The 19,610-nt window shown below is 59.9% G+C and overlaps 3 protein-coding genes across 3 annotated transcripts in view; 2 read left to right on the top strand and 1 right to left on the bottom strand.

Annotated features, from left to right (window-relative positions):
* Positions 1 to 6,841, top strand: part of MAJIN (membrane anchored junction protein) — a 30,988-nt gene extending 24,147 nt beyond the window's left edge. Inside the window, exons 7-9 of the mRNA XM_045855492.1 lie at positions 4,831 to 4,903; positions 5,713 to 5,830; positions 6,687 to 6,841. Of these exons, the coding sequence (XP_045711448.1) occupies positions 4,831 to 4,903; positions 5,713 to 5,830; positions 6,687 to 6,732 (237 nt within the window). The 3' untranslated portion in view covers positions 6,733 to 6,841. The remainder of the gene's footprint in view (positions 1 to 4,830; positions 4,904 to 5,712; positions 5,831 to 6,686) is intronic.
* A 482-nt stretch (positions 6,842 to 7,323) lies between these two features.
* GPHA2 (glycoprotein hormone subunit alpha 2) lies at positions 7,324 to 10,237 on the top strand. The gene is made up of 6 exons (XM_045854743.1): positions 7,324 to 7,329; positions 8,485 to 8,677; positions 8,987 to 9,057; positions 9,431 to 9,533; positions 9,696 to 9,880; positions 9,993 to 10,237. The coding sequence occupies exons 1-6, from the start codon at positions 7,324 to 7,326 to the stop codon at positions 10,092 to 10,094; spliced, it is 660 nt and encodes a 219-aa protein (XP_045710699.1). The 3' UTR covers positions 10,095 to 10,237.
* A 283-nt stretch (positions 10,238 to 10,520) lies between these two features.
* Positions 10,521 to 18,759, bottom strand: PPP2R5B (protein phosphatase 2 regulatory subunit B'beta). The gene is made up of 14 exons (XM_045855385.1): positions 18,410 to 18,759; positions 17,495 to 17,954; positions 16,597 to 16,793; positions 15,880 to 15,981; positions 15,658 to 15,750; positions 15,401 to 15,531; positions 14,231 to 14,290; positions 14,022 to 14,130; positions 13,470 to 13,523; positions 13,338 to 13,388; positions 13,081 to 13,200; positions 12,079 to 12,206; positions 11,729 to 11,830; positions 10,521 to 11,315 (listed from the first exon to the last, which is right to left on the bottom strand). Exons 2-14 carry the CDS (start codon positions 17,691 to 17,693, stop codon positions 11,168 to 11,170), a joined length of 1,494 nt encoding a protein of 497 aa, XP_045711341.1. The 5' UTR covers positions 17,694 to 17,954; positions 18,410 to 18,759; the 3' UTR covers positions 10,521 to 11,167.
* Positions 18,760 to 19,610: the final 851 nt, after the last annotated feature.

Genomic DNA, 19,610 nt, shown 5'->3' on the forward strand with positions numbered 1-19,610 from the left:
ACAGTGCTTTGGGGACTGCATGCCGGTGCCCCTGGAGCTTGGAGTCACCGTCAAGATTACAGGACTCCCTGCAAAGTATTTTTAAGTAGAAAAGTGAAATGATTTTCACTCCTGAGTGATGATTCTGTCTCGTTTGCAAGGCATTGTGTTAGGTGCAGGGGTGCACCCAAATGTGTAAAAAAATCGGGTTTCTTTCTAGGAGCTAATCGTTCAGTTGGAGGGAGAGTGAATTCCCTGGGGCTCAGACCTCCCTCACCCTGTGTGTGCGGGTGTGGGCTACAGGGCTTCCTCGTGCTCCAGCCAGCCAGCCAGCCCATGGGGTGATTGTAGGCGGGTCGTTGCCCTCTTCCATCCTCCCATCCTTTTGAGAGGGAGCAGGAGCCGGGCAAGTACGAGAGGAGTACACGAAGCTCTGGAGAACAAAGACACTCGATGCAGCCGACACGATCACTGGCAAAGGAACATTGCCTTCACGCTCCAGCCTTTGTGCCTTCCTATTCTTAGTCTGACAGATCATCTCCCTCAAGAACTGTACCCACCGTTTCTTACTCAACGTAATTACCTTTCAGCCTGATACTGGATTTAGAAAAAACTGTGAGCAAAAAAACCCAAAAGGAACATGTTTATTGGTTTTGACTCAGAGCCCGAAGACAGGCCCCGTCGTAGACCCTGTTCCCAGAGAGAGGATTGCTCCTGAATTAAAGCGATCACGGTGACTTGCAGGGTGAGCCACTGGAGCTGTGGAAACTGAATTTGCGCCTGTGGCCGCATGCTGCATACTCTCTCCGCCCTTCAGGGGAGGTTAGGGTGTGGGGGCACCGCGCGGACTGTGCCTGTCTGAGCACACTGAAGCCTGCGTGGAGACAGCTTAGGGGAATGCAGTGCACGTCGGAGTAAGGTCTCTGGTTCCATGAAAGGTGTTCTGGGGAGAACAGGAAGGAAGGGCAGACCCGTTCCCTAGGTTACCCCGTGTCCTGGACCTAGGGAGCCAGACGTTGGAAGGATAAAAAAATGGGGGACGAAAAGATGAATGGTCCAGAAGTAAAACATAGTCACATGCATTGTTTGTCTGTTTGTTTGTTTGTTTGTTTGCCTGCCCGCCCCTCTGTTCGAACTGCACTTCTAAGCGGATCTGGCCCTGAACATACAGAGGACCGCCTTGCGTGTGGTTTTTAGGGTGTTGTGTCCTGTTGGGTGTCCCAGGTGATACCTTCAGTCTTTGTTTTATTATATTTTATCAATTGTGCTATTGTGGTGGTCCTGATTTTCCCCGCTTTGCTCCCTTCCACTTAGCAGTCCCCACCCCATTGTCCATGTCCACGCGTCCTGCACGTAAGTTCCTTGGCCGCTCCGCTTCCTGTGCTGCACTTCACATCCCCCTGCGCTTCTGTAACTACCTGTGCTTCTCGGTCCCCTCCCCTCTTCCCCATTTCCCCCACACCCCACTCCCGCCTGGCAGCCATCAAAGTGCTCTCCCTATCCATGATTCTGTCTCTGTTCCTGTTTGCTTAGTTTGGTTTTTAGATTCATTTGTTGATAGGTATGTATTTTTGCCATTTTATTGTTCATAGTTTTGATCTTCTTTTTCCTAACTAAGTCCCTTTAACATTTCATACAATGGTTTGGCAATGATGAGTCCTTCAATTTTTTTGTCTGGGAAGCTCTTGATCTGCCCTTCCATTCTAAATGATAGCTTTGCTGGGTGGAGCAATCTTGTCTGTAGGTCTCTGCTTTTCATCACTTTGAATGTGCCCTGCCAGTCTCATCTAGCCTGCAGTTTCTTTTGAGATAGTCTTATGGGAACTCCTTTGTAGGTAACTCACTTCTTTTCTCTTGCTGTTTTTAAGAATCTTTTAAGGTTAAGATTTATCTTTAACCTTTGGCGTTTTAATTATGATGTGTCTTGGAGTGGGCCTCTTTGCATCCATCTTGTTTGGGGCTCCCTGTGCTTCCTGGACTTGCATGTCTATTTCCTTCACCAAATTAGGGAAGTTTTCTTTCATTTTTTTTTTTCCAATAGATTTCCAACTTCTTGCTCTTTCTCTTCTCCTTCTGGCACCCCTGTGATGAGAATATTGGACCTCTTGAAGTTATCCCAGAGGCTGCTTATATACTCTCCTCATTTTTGGGGATTGTTTTTTCATCTTGTTGTTCTGATTGGTTTTTTTTGCTTCCTTATGTTCTAAATTACTGATTTGATTCTTGGCTTCATCCACTCTACTGTTGTTTCTCTGTAAATTGTTCTTTATTTCAATTAGTGTATCCTTCGTTTCTGACGGCATCTTTTTTATGCTGCTGAGGTCCTCACTAAGTTCCTTGAGCATCCTTATAACCAGTGTTTCGAACTCTGCATCTGATAAATTGCTATGTCCATTTCATTTAGCTCTTTTTCTGGAGTTTTGATCTGTTCTTTCATTTGGGCCACGTTTTTTTGTCTTCTCATTTTGGCAGCCTCCCTGTGTTTGTTTCTGTGTATTAGGTAGAGCTGCTTTGACTCCGTGTCTTGGTAGTGTGGCCTAATGCAGTAGGTGTCCTGTAGGGTCCAGTGCACAGCCTCTCCTACCACCCAAGCTCAGTACCGGAGGTTACTTCCTTCCTGTGGGCTGAGTACACCCTCCTTTTGTAGTTAAGCCTTGGTTGCTGTTGGCAGGTCAGTGGGAGGGATTTACCCAGGCCAGTCAGCTGCAAGGACTGGCTGTGACCATTTATCACCACCCTTCACCCTCCGTGGAGGATCAGCTGTGCAGGGGCGGGGTGGTGGTGCTTTGAGTGGTCTGTAGCTGTCCACTGGGTGCACTGGCCCTGGGTTTCCCGGGTTGTACAGGCCGAGGTCAGCCCCCACCTGTTGTTTTGCCTGGGGGCACCCTGCCTGAGCTATAGAGCAATCTGAGATGGCTGCTACTTGTTCTGGGCTTGGAGATTCCCAGTAGGAGCTGAGCAGTGAATCTAGGCTGGCTGCTGCTAGTGCTGGGCCGGGGCTCACTGAGACCCTGCTTGTTGCAGAGGATTTAGGAAGCTGTGCAGCAGGAGCCAAGACCAGCCTTTCATATGCAAAAGTGTCTTGGGTGGGCTCATAAATGGGGCGGGGCGGAGTCTCTGGGGATCTCCAAGACGGGACACCACTGGTCTTATTTCAGGCTATAATGCTTTTTTCTTCTCAACATTTTCCTAAGAAGAACTCTCTCAAGATTTCAGGACAGAAGAGCTAAGTTACCTTGTGAGGGGACTCTTCGTGTTTCAGAAATAGGCTTGACCTCTGCCCTAGGCCTTTCTTTTGCCCTTCTGGTTCCCACTGCCAACCTTATTAGATGCTTTCATGCAGGCCAGTGCAGCAGGATTTAGCCCCAAACCATAGTTTCGTTAGATTTGTAAGAATCATTCCCTCAAGCTAGAAGTCAGAGCTGGGCCCTGGAATTCCATGTCTGCGCTGACTGGAAGAGGGCAAGAGACGGTCTCCTTCCTTCCTAAAGTTTCCTTTCACTTTTCCAAAAACCCTCATCCGAGGACATGTTTATTAACTTTAGAGAGGAGGGGTGGGGAGGGAGAAGGAGAAACACTGGTGTGAGAAACATGGGTTGGTTGGTTCCTCCCGTGTGCGTGCCCCAGCTGGGGACCGAACGCACAACCCAGGTATGTGCCCTGACTGGGAGTCAAACCCGCAGCCTTTTGGTATACAGGACAGCACTCTAGCCAGCTGAGCCACTTGGCTAGGGCTCCTTCCACTTTTATCGGAATACGGCTTAAGTGGCTGTGGATGTGGTCCAAAATGTGCTGGTTTGTGGAAAAGCTCACGTTGGAAATACCAGCTTATGTGAGGGTGGAGACTGTATCTTAACTTCCCCAGAGTTCGCCAAGCTCCTTCCTCCCAGACCTACCGCGCCAGCCCGCAGCCCCTTGTGTAGAGTTCCTCACCAGCAAAACTGCTCGAGGGACTCCCCAGCACCGCTGGGGAGTCGGGGGCCTCAGGCCCTGCCCAGGTGAGGGGAGTGGTCAGTTGGCAGAGATTCCCGAAGAAAATGTATGAACCGTGTGTCTGACTCTCAGGGCGTCTACCGGAAATGTGGGCTTGGGACCGGGTTGTAGGATGTCCAAGGAAGCCTTGTAAAGGGATAGCACAAGGAGAAATCTCGAGATTACGTTGTAGCATGCTCGTTGCTTACGCTGTGCTCGTGTTTCTCCTGCCCCAGCTCCAGCCGCGCTGATCATACTTGTTAGGAAGTGCACTGTGCCTTTGCACTCCCGGTCCCTGCCTGGGATGCCCTTCCTCTCACCACCTCCTCACCCCCCATGAGCCCCGTCAGGACAGAGTCCCACTCGTACATCGCAGCTCTGGCCAGACAGCACGTCCCCTGCGAAGTCTTCCTTGACTCTCTGCCGCCCGCTCCGTTCAGGCCCCGCTCCTCCCCCCAGCCGCAGCACTCCCTGTGGGCTCTCGGGGCCGCCTCCCAGCCCTGTCCCACAGCTCTCGGTCCGTGTGGCAGCTTCACCACGCAGGCCAGACATGTCTCCACGGGAAAGTTGGGGTTCTCCTGACTCCCGAAACCTCAGTGGTCTGTCCTTACCGATAGTTGGCACTCAGTGATACGGAATGATAAACTAAACCCAGCTCGGTTTGTTCTGGCTCTTCAATCCTGTGATTTTAGAAGGACAGGGGTTCGGAGGCTGGCATGGGAAAAGGACGGTCGCTAAGACAGGGATCTGGAACCTGCCTGGGCAGTCAGCAGCCAGGCCCCAGCGCTGCGAGCGGTCCATCCACCTGCAGATTGCATTCAGACCCTCGGGCTGTACTGGAGTAGAGTTTAAAACTCTCCTTGGTCCTCTTCTCATCAGACCCGGGAAAGAAGAACCCCACAGGAGTGTCAGGAGGCCTCAGCACTTGGTGTCACTGACGTCCAGGAACAGGGTAAGTGCTGGGAAATTCATTCACTGCCCTTTAATCGTCGTCCCGGGCCCCGGGGTTTTCTGGGGAGCAGAGCAGCACAGAGCTCTTGAGCGCCCGTGTGCTCGGCGGGTGATGTGCCCTGTTCCCGTGGAGGTGCCGCGGGCCACCCTCCAGCCTGGGGCCTGCCCTCGGCCGGGGCCATGGAAGCCACCCCTTGTCCAGCTCCCAAGCAGAGCGAACGGAGGCGATGCGTGTCCTTCCTGTGCTTTTGACAGTGAAACCGATGCTCCCAGTGTTTCAGAGCGTTTCCGCGTGGGGGGATGCATTTCGCTTTTCCGTCTCAGTGGAGAACGGTGTCGGGGGAGCTGTCTCTCCTCCTCTCCCCTTCAGGCATCAGTGTTAGCGTGGACAGTGCAGCAGGTGCTGGGCGAGGGTGGGGATGCACGTCTAGGCGCCGCCCTTCCAGCTCGCACACCGTTTACCCAGCGTGGGGGTCCTGTGTGGGCCGCAGTTACCGCAGAGGCGGGGGTGCAGTGAGCAGGGGAGTTCTTGGACCAGTCGTCACCCACGCGAAGACACCGCCGTGGTGGGTGGCTGGGAGTCGAATGGTGTAAAAATCTCAGGGGTCTGACTTTGAAAATACCCCAAGGCCAGAGTAGCGTCTTACTGAGGGAGACGGAGTTGGGAAAGTCAGAACAAGCAGGCCACGTGGCTTCAAGAAGTCCTGGTGTGAGGCCGCCCTTGGCTCACGCTGTGAGTGTCCTGCCTTCCGCTCCCGTGAAAGCAGCCTAGGGACCGAGACCTCTCCTGCCCGCGTGTTTTCCTCGCAGATCCCCGGTGGGAGGACAGCCAGGCAGGGGACGTCATCCTGCCAGGGCAGCAGAGCAGTCCGTCTCCACCTGACGGGCCCGAGGACCTGGGAACCAGTGGCTTCCTGGGGTTTCTAAGGTAAGACACACCTCTCTGCTGCCATCAGATGGCCACCCACCCAGAATGGAAGACCCCCTGAGCTGGCCTCACCGAGAACCTCGGAAAGCGAGAGGAGAAAGGAAGCAGATTCCCTGCACGGTCTCTGCTGTGTTCGGGAGAGATGATGCAGATGGGACTGAGCACGAGGACTCTTAACTGGGAATTGATTTTTTTTAAATTTTAAAATATTTATTTTTAGAGAGGGAGGGAGGGAGGGAGGAAGAAAGAAACATCCATGTGCAAGAGATATATCTATCAGTTGCTTCTTGCACATACCCCAACTGGGGACCTCGCCCAAAACCCAGGGGTGTGCCCTGACTGGGAATCGAACCATCAACCTTTTGGTCCACAGGCCGGCACCCAGTCCACTGAGCCACACCAGCCACGGCCCTGACTGTGAATTTAATAAAAACTGCATGTTGTCCATTTTCACACAGCCCAGCCCACCCAACGTGGCCAGCCTTGGGCCTGGTTCCACAAATACTGCCTGGACAGAGACTGTTCGCGCTGTGTTTGGCTCCTTTAGGTGATTTGGTGACCAGAATGCTTTTACGCTCCCTTCTGAATCTAGGCTGTGTCTCCAGAGTTATTTTTGCAGAGGACAGTTAGCAGATCCCTTCATCTATCTAGAGCCCAGCCATCCCGATGCAATTCTGTGTTTCCCCGCCTGAGTGTAATCTAATTTGGGTACATTTTCAGATGCCGCTCCAGACTCGAGTTTCCGCTCAGTGGTTCCCCCAAGCAAAAACGCCCCAGCTAATGGAGCCCTAGTGCGGCCTGGGGGGAGGGAATGGGCCCTCTAGAGCCTCAGCCTGTCCCCCTTGCTTTCCCGCAGCTCCCTCTTCCCGTTCCGGTACTTCTTCCGGAGGAGCAGCCAGTGAGCCTTCCACGGACGCAGCGGCGGCGGCGGCGGCGGCAGGAGTGCGCGCTCCCGGTGGCTGCCCTCTGCCTGCCCCGGCTCCCCGGTCCTCCCGTTGGTTTGCCCTGTCCTTTCCCCCTCTCCAGTGAAAGTTTGTTTTTTCAATTTAAAATACTAGAAAAAGAATGGAACTTTCTAAAATGTTCTAGTTTGAGAATTATACTGTTCTGAGGTTCAATTTGGTCTTTTATCTCTAGCACTTAGGATCCTAAGACAATAAATTATTTATGAACAGTTATTGACTGAGTTCAGTAAAGTAGAGTGTGAGAGAGAGCAAACTCTTCCCGCAAGATACAGGGAAGCAGTGCCTGGACCCCGCCCTGGGCGTACCTGTGGTTGGCAGGGTGCTGGGGGGGGGGCGGGGGGTGGGTCTGGACCGCACAGCGGACTTGCAAGTCCCCTGCTGGGGTCAGGGAGCGGGGTCCTGCAAGACTCGCTGATCTGGGTCCTGCCGACCCTCACAAGTCATCCTCCCCAGTGCACCCAGCTTGGGGTGCGGCCTCTCAGTGGGTGAATGCTTCCCAGCTGCCTGTCCCTCTGGCTTTTGGCAGTGATGCAGGTGAGTTTACCCATCACCGAAGTCAGCCCAGGGCGGGGCCCCTGGAGAAGACCACGGCCCCGAGCTCTGTCATCTTGTAACACAGGGCTGATCCGGGATAGACAGGTTGGGTTTGTGTCGTGTGGCCACAGAGGATGAAAGTAATTGTTGGGAATTTAGGGGAACTCATTGTAGCTGAGGACAAAGGAATCACTTTTTTAACTGGTAGAGATGTTCGATATTAGAATGGACCACCTCGTGGAGTAATGCACCCTCGTCAGCTCTGGTCTCCTGACAGCTCATCTGTGATGTGCCGGGAGGTTCCCGTGATGTCGGGGTGGACTGCTTGGGTCCCTGGGCGACCCCTTGTTTTGCTGCCTTCCCCGCGGGTGGGGAGAAGAGAAGAGGGGGCTGCTGCGAAAGGGCCTGGGCCCTGGGGAGAGGAGGGCTGGGGGCGGAGCTGCCGTCGACCAGGACTGGGGGACGAGGGACAAGTCGTGTTGACCGCCTTCGCCCTCCTGTCCCTGGCACGACCCGCTTCACGGAGAGCCGAAGGCGCAGCTCCAGAGCCAGGAGGCCCGAGAGCATCCTGACTCGCAGTAGCTTACAGTGAAGCCGCGGCTAAGTCGCTCTCTCTCTGGTTCTTATTTTCTCATTTGGAAAACGGAGGAGTAGGGTCTGTTGGGCTCTCCAGTGGCTTCCGGCGCCAGCAGCCTGTGCGGCTGGCTCTGCCCTTCCGAGCAGCTGGGTGAGCCGGCAGCCCTGGGTGTGGGGCTGGATCACCACCCCTTCCCTCTGGTTTCCACCCGGCCTCAGCCCTGCAGCTACCGTTCACCAGGGGATCTTCGTCCAGCTTGCCCCATTCTTGTCCCGAGTCTCATTTAGCACCACGCACGGCCAGCAGGAGAACTGGGTCCCCACCCGGCCCTGACAGTAACTGGCTGTGTGACCTTTAGTAACATTCCACCTGTAACCGGAGCCGGAGCCGGACTAAACCGTGGGATTTGCTGGGATCAACAGCTTCAGGCCCTTCCAGGAGTCGGGCCCCAGTTGTTCCAGGGACTGCGGTGGGGGTGGGGGGCACCCACTTTGTAGCTGACCCCCAGATGAGAAGCCTTCCATTTGACAGTGCACGTGAAGCCCTGACGTGGACTTAGAAGCCCCCCGTCCCTCCAGCTCTGCCACCAAGCACATCTCGGGCGACGGCTTCTGGTGCCGTCCCGCTCGTGCGTACGCACCTCCCCCACACCCCCTCCTCTGCTGTGGGGTGAGGAGGCAGGCGGGGCTGAGTTGAGTAGTTTCACGGTTGGGGGCCGAGGCCCCCAATATGAGACTGTCCTGCCCAAGGCCGCCCAGCAGCAGAACCCAGGTGGCCCCAACTCGGCCCAGTCCTGGGCTCTCTTCCTCCACCTGCGTATAAGCCACCACCCCCCCCCAGCAGCTCCCAGGCTCGTCTCCACGCCTCACTTCCCCCGCCCTGGGCCTCGGGCAGCTTTTGGACCGAGGGGAAGCAGAACACAGCAGGAGCCACCCTCCTCCTAGGACCACACCTCAGCCAGGGGCAGGGTCTCCCAGGTGGGATTGCTCCTCAAGGCCTCTGGCCAGGCGGCAGCCTGAAAGCCGATCTCCGAGAGGGCGTGGCTTCCCAATGCCGGCAAATAAAAATCTGGAGAACCAGCACCAGCCAGAGACGAGCAGCAGGCACAGGAGCTGCCCAGCAACCCATTCGGTTCCCCGGCCTTGGAAGTGGTAAGCCCGCGGGGCAGAAGCAGCCCTGCGAAGGCCTGGGGTCCTGCAGGCCCAGATGGGGCAGGTGGAGGGAGGCGGATGTTTGCGCCCCGTGTGGTGGCAGAAATGCAAGGGGACATCACCCCAGGGGGCTGACACACAAGTCACATCCAGAGACAGTGGCTCACACATCCACCTAGAGAGACACAGGCAGACACCCCCCGCCCAAAGGCGGGTGCGGGGAAAAGACAGCCCCGCTCACAGGCTCGCCTCACCCCAGCCCGGCAGGCCAGCCTAGCCCCGCCCGTTCACCTGGAAGCAGGCGGCCTTTAAAGAGCTCCCCGGCACCCCTGCACACCCACCTGCAGACACCCGTCTGCCCGCTGTGTTTCAGGTGCCCATGGCGTCCCCCCGAACCCTGCTCTCCTGCCTGCTGTTCCTGGTGATCGCTGAAGGCTGGGGTCAGCGGGCGGCCGTCCCGGGCTGCCACTTGCACCGTGAGTAACCCTGGGCGCGGAGAGCTGGGTGGGAGCAAAGAGCTGATGGGCCGGGTGGAGGGGCGGGCAGCCCCCGTGACGCCCCGCACTGAGGGCGCGGGCCGCAGGGGCCGGGCGAGTCTTCGCAGAGGCGCTGTCTACCACTCTTCTGTCTCCGTCTAGCCTTCAATGTGACAGTGCGAAGTGACCGCCAAGGCACCTGCCAGGGCTCCCACGTGGCACAGGCTTGTGTGGGCCACTGCGAGTCCAGCGCCTTCCCTTCCCGGTACTCCGTGCTGGTGGCCAGCGGCTATCGACACAACGTCACCTCCGTCTCTCGGTGCTGCACCATCAGCAGCCTGAGGAAGGTGAGGGTGCCCGGCCCCACGGTGGCTCCCTGAGGGCGGGGGCGGCAGAGGGGACGGGAGTCCAAAGCGGCCTGAGGAAGGGGACTGGAACGTGGATCCCTCTCCCCCGCAGGTGAAGGTGCAGCTGCAGTGTGGGGGGGCCCGGAGGGAGGAGCTGGAGATCTTCACGGCCAGGGCCTGCCAGTGTGACATGTGTCGCCTCTCACGCTTCTAGCCCACCCCTGCCCCTCCCCTCCCCGCTTGGTCAGAGGGACCGAGTCGGTGGAGGACTTCCCATCTGTCCTCAGCCTTGTTGGGGACAGCAGCTTCCACCCTTGTAAGGTTCTGTGGCTGTCACCTCCTGAAAAGAGGGGCACTTCACCCTGGCTGGCGTAGCTCAGTGGATTGAGCATGGGCTGCGAACCGAAGCATCACAGGTTCGATTCCCAGTCAAGGCACATGCCTGGGTTGCAGGCCACGGCCCCCAGCAACCGCACACTGACGTTTCTCTTTCTCCCTCCCTTCCCTCTCTAAAAATAAATAAAGTCTTTAAAAAAAAAAGGACGCTTCTGCCTCTTCCCTGCCTCTGCCTGGCCTCCCAAGCAGCCTTTGGTCATTTCACTTTCCTCCTGGCCCCCACCCCTTAATAAACAAGCAGTCCTTGAGTTTCTGTCTTTATTAAGTCTACCCCCAGCCAGGGGAAGGGGACAGACCACAGTAACAGTGACCCCCACCTTGCCTCAGGACATGGGGAATCTCTTCTGCCTGTGCCCTCACCCCTCCCCCTGCCCAATAAATAAAAAGGGGACAAGAAAGTTCAGGGCGAGGGAGGGGAGGGGAGGGGAGGAGGGCGCCCCAGGCCCCGGACGGCGTCCGTGTTGGGGGCGAGCAGGGGAGAATAAATAGACCGTGGAGCCCGTGGTGGGGTGCGGAGGGGCCTCGTGCTGGCATGAGGCGGCAGGTAGGAGGAGCTGAGTCCCGCCGCCCTCGGCGGGAGCAGGGGCTGGGGACCTGCCTGCAGTCTAGGGCCCAGCTCCTCGGGGCAGGGAGGTCCCTGACGGCCGCTTCCGGTCAAGCGTGCCCTGGTCAAGTCCTGCCGCAAGGGCCTGAGAGTCCTGCCGCCAGGACCACCAGCTCCTCTCCGCCTCCCCCACAGTGGAAGCTGCCCGCTCCGGGCCAGGCAGGGAGCCCTCCGAGCCCAGTCTGGCGGGGCCAGGGGGAGGTGTGTGTCTGTCTGGGCCCCCGGGCAGGAGAGGGGACGGAGGGACTGAGAGCTCCGGGTTGAGTGCCTCCCCTTCCTCAGGATCTCTAGCTCTGACCCCCACCGGCGGCCACCTGGGGTGTAAGGCGCTGGAGGGGAGCCTCTTTGGCCCCCTGGGTCCCCTGTAACCGGCGCAGCCGTAGCTCCTCCAGGCCTTGCCACAGCTCCTGCCGCTCCCGGGCCTTCTGCTGCTCCCTGGGAAGAGAGGGTGAGGCAGCTCCCGGCCCTGCGGCTCTGACTGCGGCCCAGCCTCCCTTGCCACCGCCTCCTCTGCAAAGGGGACTCTGCGGGGACCTTCCACCCCCCGAAGACACCACTGAGGACAGGCTGGCTGGTCATGGAGCGGACGGGCGAGCCTGGCCCTGAGCGGCAGGAGACCCCAGGGGGCCAAAGCTCCGCACCTGGAAGAGGCACCTGGGAGGGTGCCTGGCCAACGCAGTGGGGAGGAGGGCGCGAGTGGGCCACACTTGCCGGGGACGTAGGGAGGGACTTGAAGGATCTGATCAGATCAGTGCGGGGGTCATGCTCCCGGGCTCCCTCCAACCGTGAGAAGGCCGTTCCTTCCTCCCCGTCTGCCCTCCCTCCACGGCCAGGCCCCCAGCACTCACTGCTGCTTCTCCAGCTTGTAGGAGGCCGTGAGCTCGTCAAACAGCTTCCCGTTCATCTCCATGAAGGTCTTGAGCACATTGTAGATCAGAGATACGATGGTTCTTGGCAGGTCAAGGGAGAGGGGTGAGGCGGTGACAGCAACTTCGGTTTGGCCCCACCTCCCTCTCCAGGGCTCTGCCCATCCCCGTGGTGCCCCGAACGCAGTGCAGCAGCCGCACACACCAGCACTGCCCTCTGCCTGCCCCTCCTGCACCTTCCCTCGTTCCCTCTAGCTAGGAGTGACCCCGGGTCTGGACTGGCGAGCCCTGGACTCAGCTTCCCTGGGCCAGGGCAAGGCCTGGGCACTCACTGATTCCAGTGCTCCTTGGAGACTTGGTAGAGGGTCCCGAACACAGCAGGCAGCACAGTGTGGCAGTTGTCCTCAATGAGGCTCAGGATATACTCGTTGTTCCAGAAGTACAGAGCCCGCTCTGCAACCTGGGGCAGCGAGATGGCAGAGTGGGCGCTCGGCAGGGGCTCCCCTGCATGTGCAAGGGCTCCGGCTCCACCTCCACCCCGAGCCCAGGGCGCCCTGCCCTCCACACAACCCCTCCTCGGGCTCGTCTGCCCCACTGGAGGGAGCGACGTGACAGGGAAGCGGGAACACTGGATTTGACGTCCAGTGCTCAGGGTCGAATCCTAGCTCCACTACACATTGGCCACGTGACCTTGGGCAAAGCTGTCGACCACTCGGCCTCGGTTTTCTCATCTGCAAAATGGGGCTAATGATATCTACACCCCACCCCTGGCCCCTGGGCTATTGTAAGAATCGAATAAGGTGCATTAAACTGAAGTAGCAGAGTCACTGTGAGGGAGAACGGACTTCCACCAGAGGGTGTGGCTCACGAGAATGGGAGCGCGTCTGCACCCACGTGTGGAGGAACACTAGTTCCAGCCAGCCTCGTGACGTGGGGACCTGGCTGGGCCCTGAAGTGGGACTAATGAGACTGAAGGCCACCGACGAGAGCAGAGAAGCGGTGACAGCCCACACGGAGCGTGTCATGACACTGCAGTTCACCACCTACATCTTCACTGCACTCTCTGAGGCCTCATCACCGCCCTCTGGGGGGGTTGCCACTGGCCCACGTTACAGGCGGGGAAGCCTCATCACGCCCAGAGTGGCGCAGCGAGTGGCCCGAGGCCCCTCGGCCAGGGGGAGGCTCCACCCAGGGCCTCCTCACTCTAAGTCCAGTGTCTGCCCATCACCAGGCTCAAGGAGCACCCCGAGGACAGAGGGAGCTGTGTTAGGTCAACTGGCCAACCTTCCTCGTCCGTGCCCCGGCTCCCACCCTCACCGGTCCCCACCCCATACCTGGAAATGGGGGCTGGACACACAGCGAGCCACCTGCTTGAAGAGGGGCTCCTGGATCTTCACGAACTGGGAGGGCTCGATGACGTCAAGAATCTCCTCCATCTCCCCCAGGAACATCACCTGCAGGCGGGGGTGGGGGGGGCGGGGACACGGGTCAGCAGCTCCATCTCCTTGCTGCACGCCCGACCGCCCTCTGGGAGCTCAGCCCTCCCAGCACCCCCCACCCCGGTGCTGGGCCAGCCCCGTCCTCCGCATACCTCCTTCTGGGTGCAGGTTTTGGGCCAGTACTTGAGCAGCCCCCGGATCACCTGTGGGGGCGGAGGCAGAGAGGGGTCAGACCTGCAGGGGCAGACGCTCGCCTCCCCACCCCTCCCCGCTGAGGTACTCACATGCTCTGTCAAGGTGGCATCCTTCTCCAGGAACTGCACCACACAGTATGCCAGCTGGGGGGGCGGTGGGGGCAGAGGGGGGAGAAGACGGGGGTCAGGGACAGGGCGCCAGACGTTCACTTGCTTCCCGTGACCACGCTCATTCGCCAAGCACTTCCCGACAGCCTGGGACGCCCCAGGCGCCCCGCTCGGTGTGTGGGGGGGACATAGTGGGGATCCTACAGGGCTAACGTTTGGGCAAACCAGTCCTTAGAAATGTTACGGAAGGTTCCGTGATGGAAATCTGTGTCTCAGTCTACGGGAACATAGAAGCCGGGGAATTCGGTCCCACCCCGGGGCACAGGGCAGGGAGGGAGGGGCTGGGCAGGCTTCACAGAGCTGGTGCCTGGCAGCCTTTGGGGGTCATGGCAATGCTCTGAGGTCAACAGAACAGAATTAGCGAAGACGAAGAAGGTGAGAGGGGATCCCCCGAACTGGTGACGTCGTGTGGCTGAAGCCAGGGTGTCAGGTTGACCCAGGCGGCTGCCGGGCAGCGCCAGGCCTGGGCCTCACCTGCGCGTGAAAGACGGAGAGCGACTTCACGGAGTGCAGGGGAATCAGGACCCGGACCAGAAACTGCTTGTGCTCGGTCTTCAGGGGCAGTGCAAAGCCGTTGATGATGCTGAAGACGGGGCAGGAGAGAGGAGGAGGGCTCAGACCACCGGGCCCCAACCCTCCCGCCCAGGACGCCGATGCTCTGGCCGAGGCCCGGGGACAGTCACCTTCCTAAGATCTCCAGCAGCTCCGCCACACCGTTGAAATGCTCGAATTCGTAGATGAACCTGCGAGAGGAAGAGGAGGGTGCAGAGGGCTCGGAGAGAGACTGGGGCGGGCCCGGACCCTCCCAGCCATCCTGCGTGGCCCCCCAACCCTGCCTGAGGAGCCGACTCACTCCCAGCCCAGAGGCCGTGCTCCCTGCCCGATACCCTAAAGCAGGCCCCACTGAGAGCCACCCCCACCCCCAAATCTGGGGGCCACTCTGGGCGACCACTCTGGGCCCCAGCTCACACCTCTCTCCTAGGAAGCCTTCCAACTCACCCCTCGCCCCGGACCCTAGCCCCCTTCCACCTGGTCCCCACCCAGTCAGCACACACCTCGCCTGGCCTCTCCCCCTTCACGCCCATCAACCGAAAGGACGGCCGACGCTTAGAGCGTCTGCTCTGCGCCATGTCCTTCTCTAAGGCATCCTGCGAGGCGGGGCTTACTAGACCCACCACACAGAGGGAGGACTCGAGGCTCAGCGGTTCAGTGAAACTCGCCCCAAAGTTCGTGAGCTGGGGCTCTCGGGGGCTCCGAGCTCCTGAAGGACCGGGGGCAGGGCTCAGCCCTCTGCTGCTAGTAACGACCAGAGCAACCATTTCGGAGTCCTGGGCTCGGTCTGGGTGCCACACTCGGCGCGTCCGAGGAGTCGCCTCGTGTCATCTTGATGAATGTCCCTGAGGTAGCTCTCGCTCTTGGCCCATTTTAGAGATGAGGAAACTAGGCGAGAGCTTAAACAATTTGCCCAAGAGCACCCAGATACTTGAACCCAACTCAGATACGGCCCAGAGCCAGTCCCAACTGCAAGGCCGTGCTGGCACTGGTGCTCAACACACATTTGCAGAAAGGATCTTCCTGTAGGTCCTTCCGGCTGAGCACAATAGGGGCAAAAGGTTTAGGTCCTAGCCCCCCCTGGACGGACTTAGTAAACCTCTACTTCTTTATCTGTAAAATGGAAATAAGCATCCTTCCTCTGCTGGCCTCACCGGCTTTGAATAATCACTATCAAGTAATACGTTGCAAGAAGGAACTCGGTAAACCAGAGTCCCAGCCTGGCAGCCCGTGCCTCAGTCTCCCCCACAGCTCCGCCCCTTCCTCTCCAGGCCTCAGCGGGGCAGGCGGCGGGCACCTACCGCAGGAAGATGTGGCTGCACTGTTTGCGGATGTAGGCCCGGAGCCCCAGGAACTTGCCGTAGACCCGGTGCAGGATCGTCTTGAGGTACTCCCGCTCCCGGGGGTCCTCGCTATCAAATAGCTCCAGGAGCTGTGGGCCCCAGGGTCAAGGGTCAGGAGAGAGACCACGCCCAGGTGGCTCCCGTGCTATCCCCATGCCCCTCAGGGCGCCTGCCCCTGACCCATGGCACCGCCCAGCCTGGGCTCCCCACTTCACCATCAGGACAAACTTTTGATCCACGTATCTCTTGGCCACGGAGGGCTGGAAGTCCGGGCTCTCCAAGAAACGCAGGAAAAACTCATACACCAGCTGGGGGCGGGGACAGGCAAAAAGGTGAGTTCCGGAACAGACTCCCCCACTCGCCCGGCCCTGTGGCTCTTGTCCTCTGTCCTCGATCTTTTTGGAAACCCCGATCCCTGCCTTCCCCAGCCCTCGTACCTGCAGATGTGGCCACGACGGCTCAAGGTTGGGCTCGTCCTCTTCAGGGTCAAATTCAGGGTTCTCACTGGGTGGCAGAGTCCGGAAGATGTTCACTGAGATCTGCGGGACAGAGGCGGGTTCTTTAAGGAAGAGCCCTCCAAGGCAGAAGCCAGGGGGTCCCTCGTCCAAAATTCTCATGGGGCTCATCACCGGCCCCAGCGAGCAAGTCACTCCCTGGCAATCACTGCCTGAGGACAAACTTCACGGAAGCCCTGGGCCAGGGGCTGGGGACCCAGCGATGGACAAGCCAGCCACATCCTTGCCCTCTGTGGGGTACAGTCCAGTGGGGAGGACGCGACGGAAAGTAGTAAGGTCTGCAGGGATTCTAGCCATCAAAGGGGAGGTTTCTAGCTCGGGCACTGAGAGAAGCTTCACGGAAGCAGCAGCCCCTGAGCCAGACACGGCGATGAGGGACTTGGAGCAGGGGTGCGGGGCCGGGGGGGGGGGGGTGCACACGGAGCCCGGGGAGAGTATAAGCAAAAGCGCAGGGCGGGACAGGCCCCGGGGGCGCTGAGGGACCCACGCTGGCCCCGGCCCGGCGCCCTGGAGGACAGTGCCGAGGGAAGATGTGGGACTCGGGGCCAAGCAGACGGGTATCGGGTTTATTCTCCACACGGGAGCCCACGGGCAGGTCAGTCGCGTTCCTGGCCAGAGGCTGGGCGACGGGGGTCTCACCATGCGGATGATGTCTGGGTAGACAGGCTCGATGAGGACCCCCCGGGTGCTGCCCACGCACTCCACCAGCTCGTTGAGCGCTGCCCGCTTCACCTCCTTCCCCTTCAGGTCGGCCACGCAGTCCAGGAAGTCGAACATCACCCCGCACTGGGCCAGCTTCCGGCTCAGCAGCTCGTGCAGCTCGGAGGCCGGCACGTCTGGGAAGCAGGGAGGGGCTGAGCCTGGGCGCACCCCGCGATTCTTAGGGCAGCCTCCCCTGCCCAGACCCCATTCCTTCCGGGAGCAAGTGACTCCCGTCCCATCCTCCGTTCCTGGCAGGTTAAAGCAGCTGTCTCTCCCTCCTAACTCAGGCTCAGAGGCGTGATGGTCCCATATGAAAGCAAGGTGACGGACCCTGAACACCTGGGCTTTCCACAGGTGCCCCCAAACAGCGACCGCCTCCCTCTCATAGGTGGTGGTCTGTTCCAAGAGCCAGAGGTGGGGTGGGGGGTCAGAGCTGAGGCTCTCTAGGGTGCCCCTGGCACAGCCAGTCTGGCCCTGTGTCCCAGAGGCAGGGAGAGGACATGGTGCTCCCAGGGAGCCACGGGAAACACCTGTTCCAGGGCCCTACCAGCATGTGGGGTGCTAGTGGCCTCCTGGAACCCAGGCTGTGGGCCCCACCCTTGGCCCCGGTCTGCCCCCCAGGGTGGCGCCACCTCCAGAGGCCCCACCTCCAAGAATGACAGGCCAGTCGGACCATGCGTCAGCAGAGAGGGCTGGGGGTGGGGGTCAGCTCGGACGGCGGAGTCCCTTGCCTGGAAGGGGCTACCCAAACTCCCTCTGACGGCGGCTGCCAGCTGCTTCTCCCTGCCCCCTGCAGCTGGGCCCGCGGTGCCCTGGCAGTGGCAGCCGGGCTCACCTTTGAGTAGGGGCAGTGGGGTGAGCTCCTGCTGGTTGCTCTGATAGCGGAACTGAGAAGAGCTATGGGAGCGCCGGGGCCGGGCCCTGCGGAGGGAGCGGCGGGAGAAGCCATCCACCTTGTCCGGTGGGGGCACCGGCGAGAGCCCCGGGGAGGAGGGGCTGGTAGGGGTACTCGCAGGGGGCAGCTTCGTCTCCATGACAGCCAGGCAGTGGTCAAGCCTTCAGAGACCCTGGGGTTCCCGCTCCCGATGGCCCTGGAGGATGCTGAGCACGGGTTGGCTGACTAACTTGGGCCCATCCTGGAGGGGGGGGCACAACCACAGTCCTGGGCGCCCCCCCCCAGGGCCTTCGGCAACTGCCCAGTCCTGGGGGGCAGGCAGGGTAGAGAGGAGGATGGCTCAGGCCTCGAGTCCTTTCTGGGGGTCACGACGAGTCCAGTCAGGGTTCCCACCCTGACTCTTTGAAAGCGAAGTCGGGGCAGAGAGGTCAGAAAGGAAGAGAGAGAGAGAGAGAGAGAGAGAGCCTGTCAGTTTTTCCAGGAAAGCCAGCGTGTGGGAGAGCGCTCTTTTCCCTCCTGCTTTGCCCAGACCCCAAAGAGAGGTGCAGCCCCTTCCGCGGAACCCTCCCTTCGCGCGGACTGAATGGCCCAGCTCCAAACGACCCCTCTCAGAACAGAGCCTATCTCCCAAGGCAGCCCCTACCGAGATGGGGAACCCCGTTCCTCATCAGGGGGGCCCCTAACAGAGTGGGACCCCGCTGCTGCCCCGCGGATCCCGGCAACCGCAGACTTCCCCAAGAATGGGGATCCCCTCCCCATGTCATCTCCCTCCTAGGACCCAGCACCCTCCCCCACCTCAGCCTCTCCTTCCTCAACCCCCAAATCTCATCTGTCTCCCTGTGGGGGGACACTCACTTCTCAGAAGCCCAGACGTTGGGCCCCAGACCCCAGGGGCTGCTGGTGGAGAGGGGGCGGCCGTTCAGAGCTTCTGCACAGCGGTTCCGCTCTGGGTGCTGGGCGGCGGCGCTCCTGGGTTCCCTCTCGGACTCTGGGGGGGTCAGAGCATGCCCCCCAGCTCAGCGCCGGGTCGGGGCGCGGGCGCTCGGTGGGCGGGGGGCTGGCTCGGGCAGCGCGCGGACCTCTCTGCAAGTCGCGGGACCCGACCCGGCGCAGCGCGTCGCCGCGGGAGCCCCGGTCTGTGCGCACCGGCACCCGCCGCCCAGCTGCTTAGGATGACATCAAGTCACCTCCCCCTCCAGGCCCGCACCTCCCCGCGGGCAGGGGGCGGGGTGGGGGGGGCTGCGTCAGGAAGCTCCCGGGGCCGCTGGGAGATGTAGTCTCCGCACTGCTTAAAGGGGGGGGCGGGTGCCAGACCAAAGGGGTAGCCCCGGTGAGCACCCCGGGACGAGGACGAAGCAGAGCGGGATGAGGTTCGAATGGTGCTGGGCCCCTAGGTTCTTGGAAGGGAGGCCGCATAAGGAGAGAGGAGGACTCGGGAGGTTGCACCAGGAAGCGAGGCGTGATGACAGGACAGTGACAGAGGCCTGATACTATGCCAGGCCCCAAGATTTGGCCTGCTGCATCTGTGCCCCAGCCGTTCCATCCCATGCGAACCCCACCCTCACCCCAGAACGGCCAGACACTTTACAATCTCCTTGGAAACCGGCACTGGGCTGGTTAATAGTGTTTGGCGAGCCAGTGCCTGCTGGGAGGGGTGTGGCAAGCAGGAGGCTGCTGGGAAATGCAGTCCATCCTCAGGCCTGCAGTCCCCCTCCCATTCCTTGCTGTCTAAGGTGACATCATGGGTTGGGGTTTAAAGGGCCAGCCTTGGGTGCCAAAGCATCAGAGCTGGAGGTGCGCCCTGGCACTGCCACTGCCCCCTGCAGGCAAGCTGGACGGCCTGGGCAGACCCCCCAGCCCCTCTGGGCCCTAAGATGAGGGGTCTCTTGTTGAAAAGCCTGTGCAGAGTATCCAAGGCACAGATAGCATTCCAGGAGCTGGACATTCCTGCCAGAAGTTTCCTTGGCCCCTTCCTAGGACCCTGGACCCCCATATCCTTTGTACCCTCGAACTGCACGCCCCTACACTATGCTGTGAAGCCGCCACCCAGAAGTTT

Source organism: Phyllostomus hastatus, unplaced genomic scaffold (assembly GCF_019186645.2).
Source record: "Phyllostomus hastatus isolate PE091 unplaced genomic scaffold, TTU_PhHast_1.1 phas_scaffold_11, whole genome shotgun sequence".
In the NCBI taxonomy this organism is placed as follows: domain Eukaryota; kingdom Metazoa; phylum Chordata; class Mammalia; order Chiroptera; family Phyllostomidae; genus Phyllostomus; species Phyllostomus hastatus.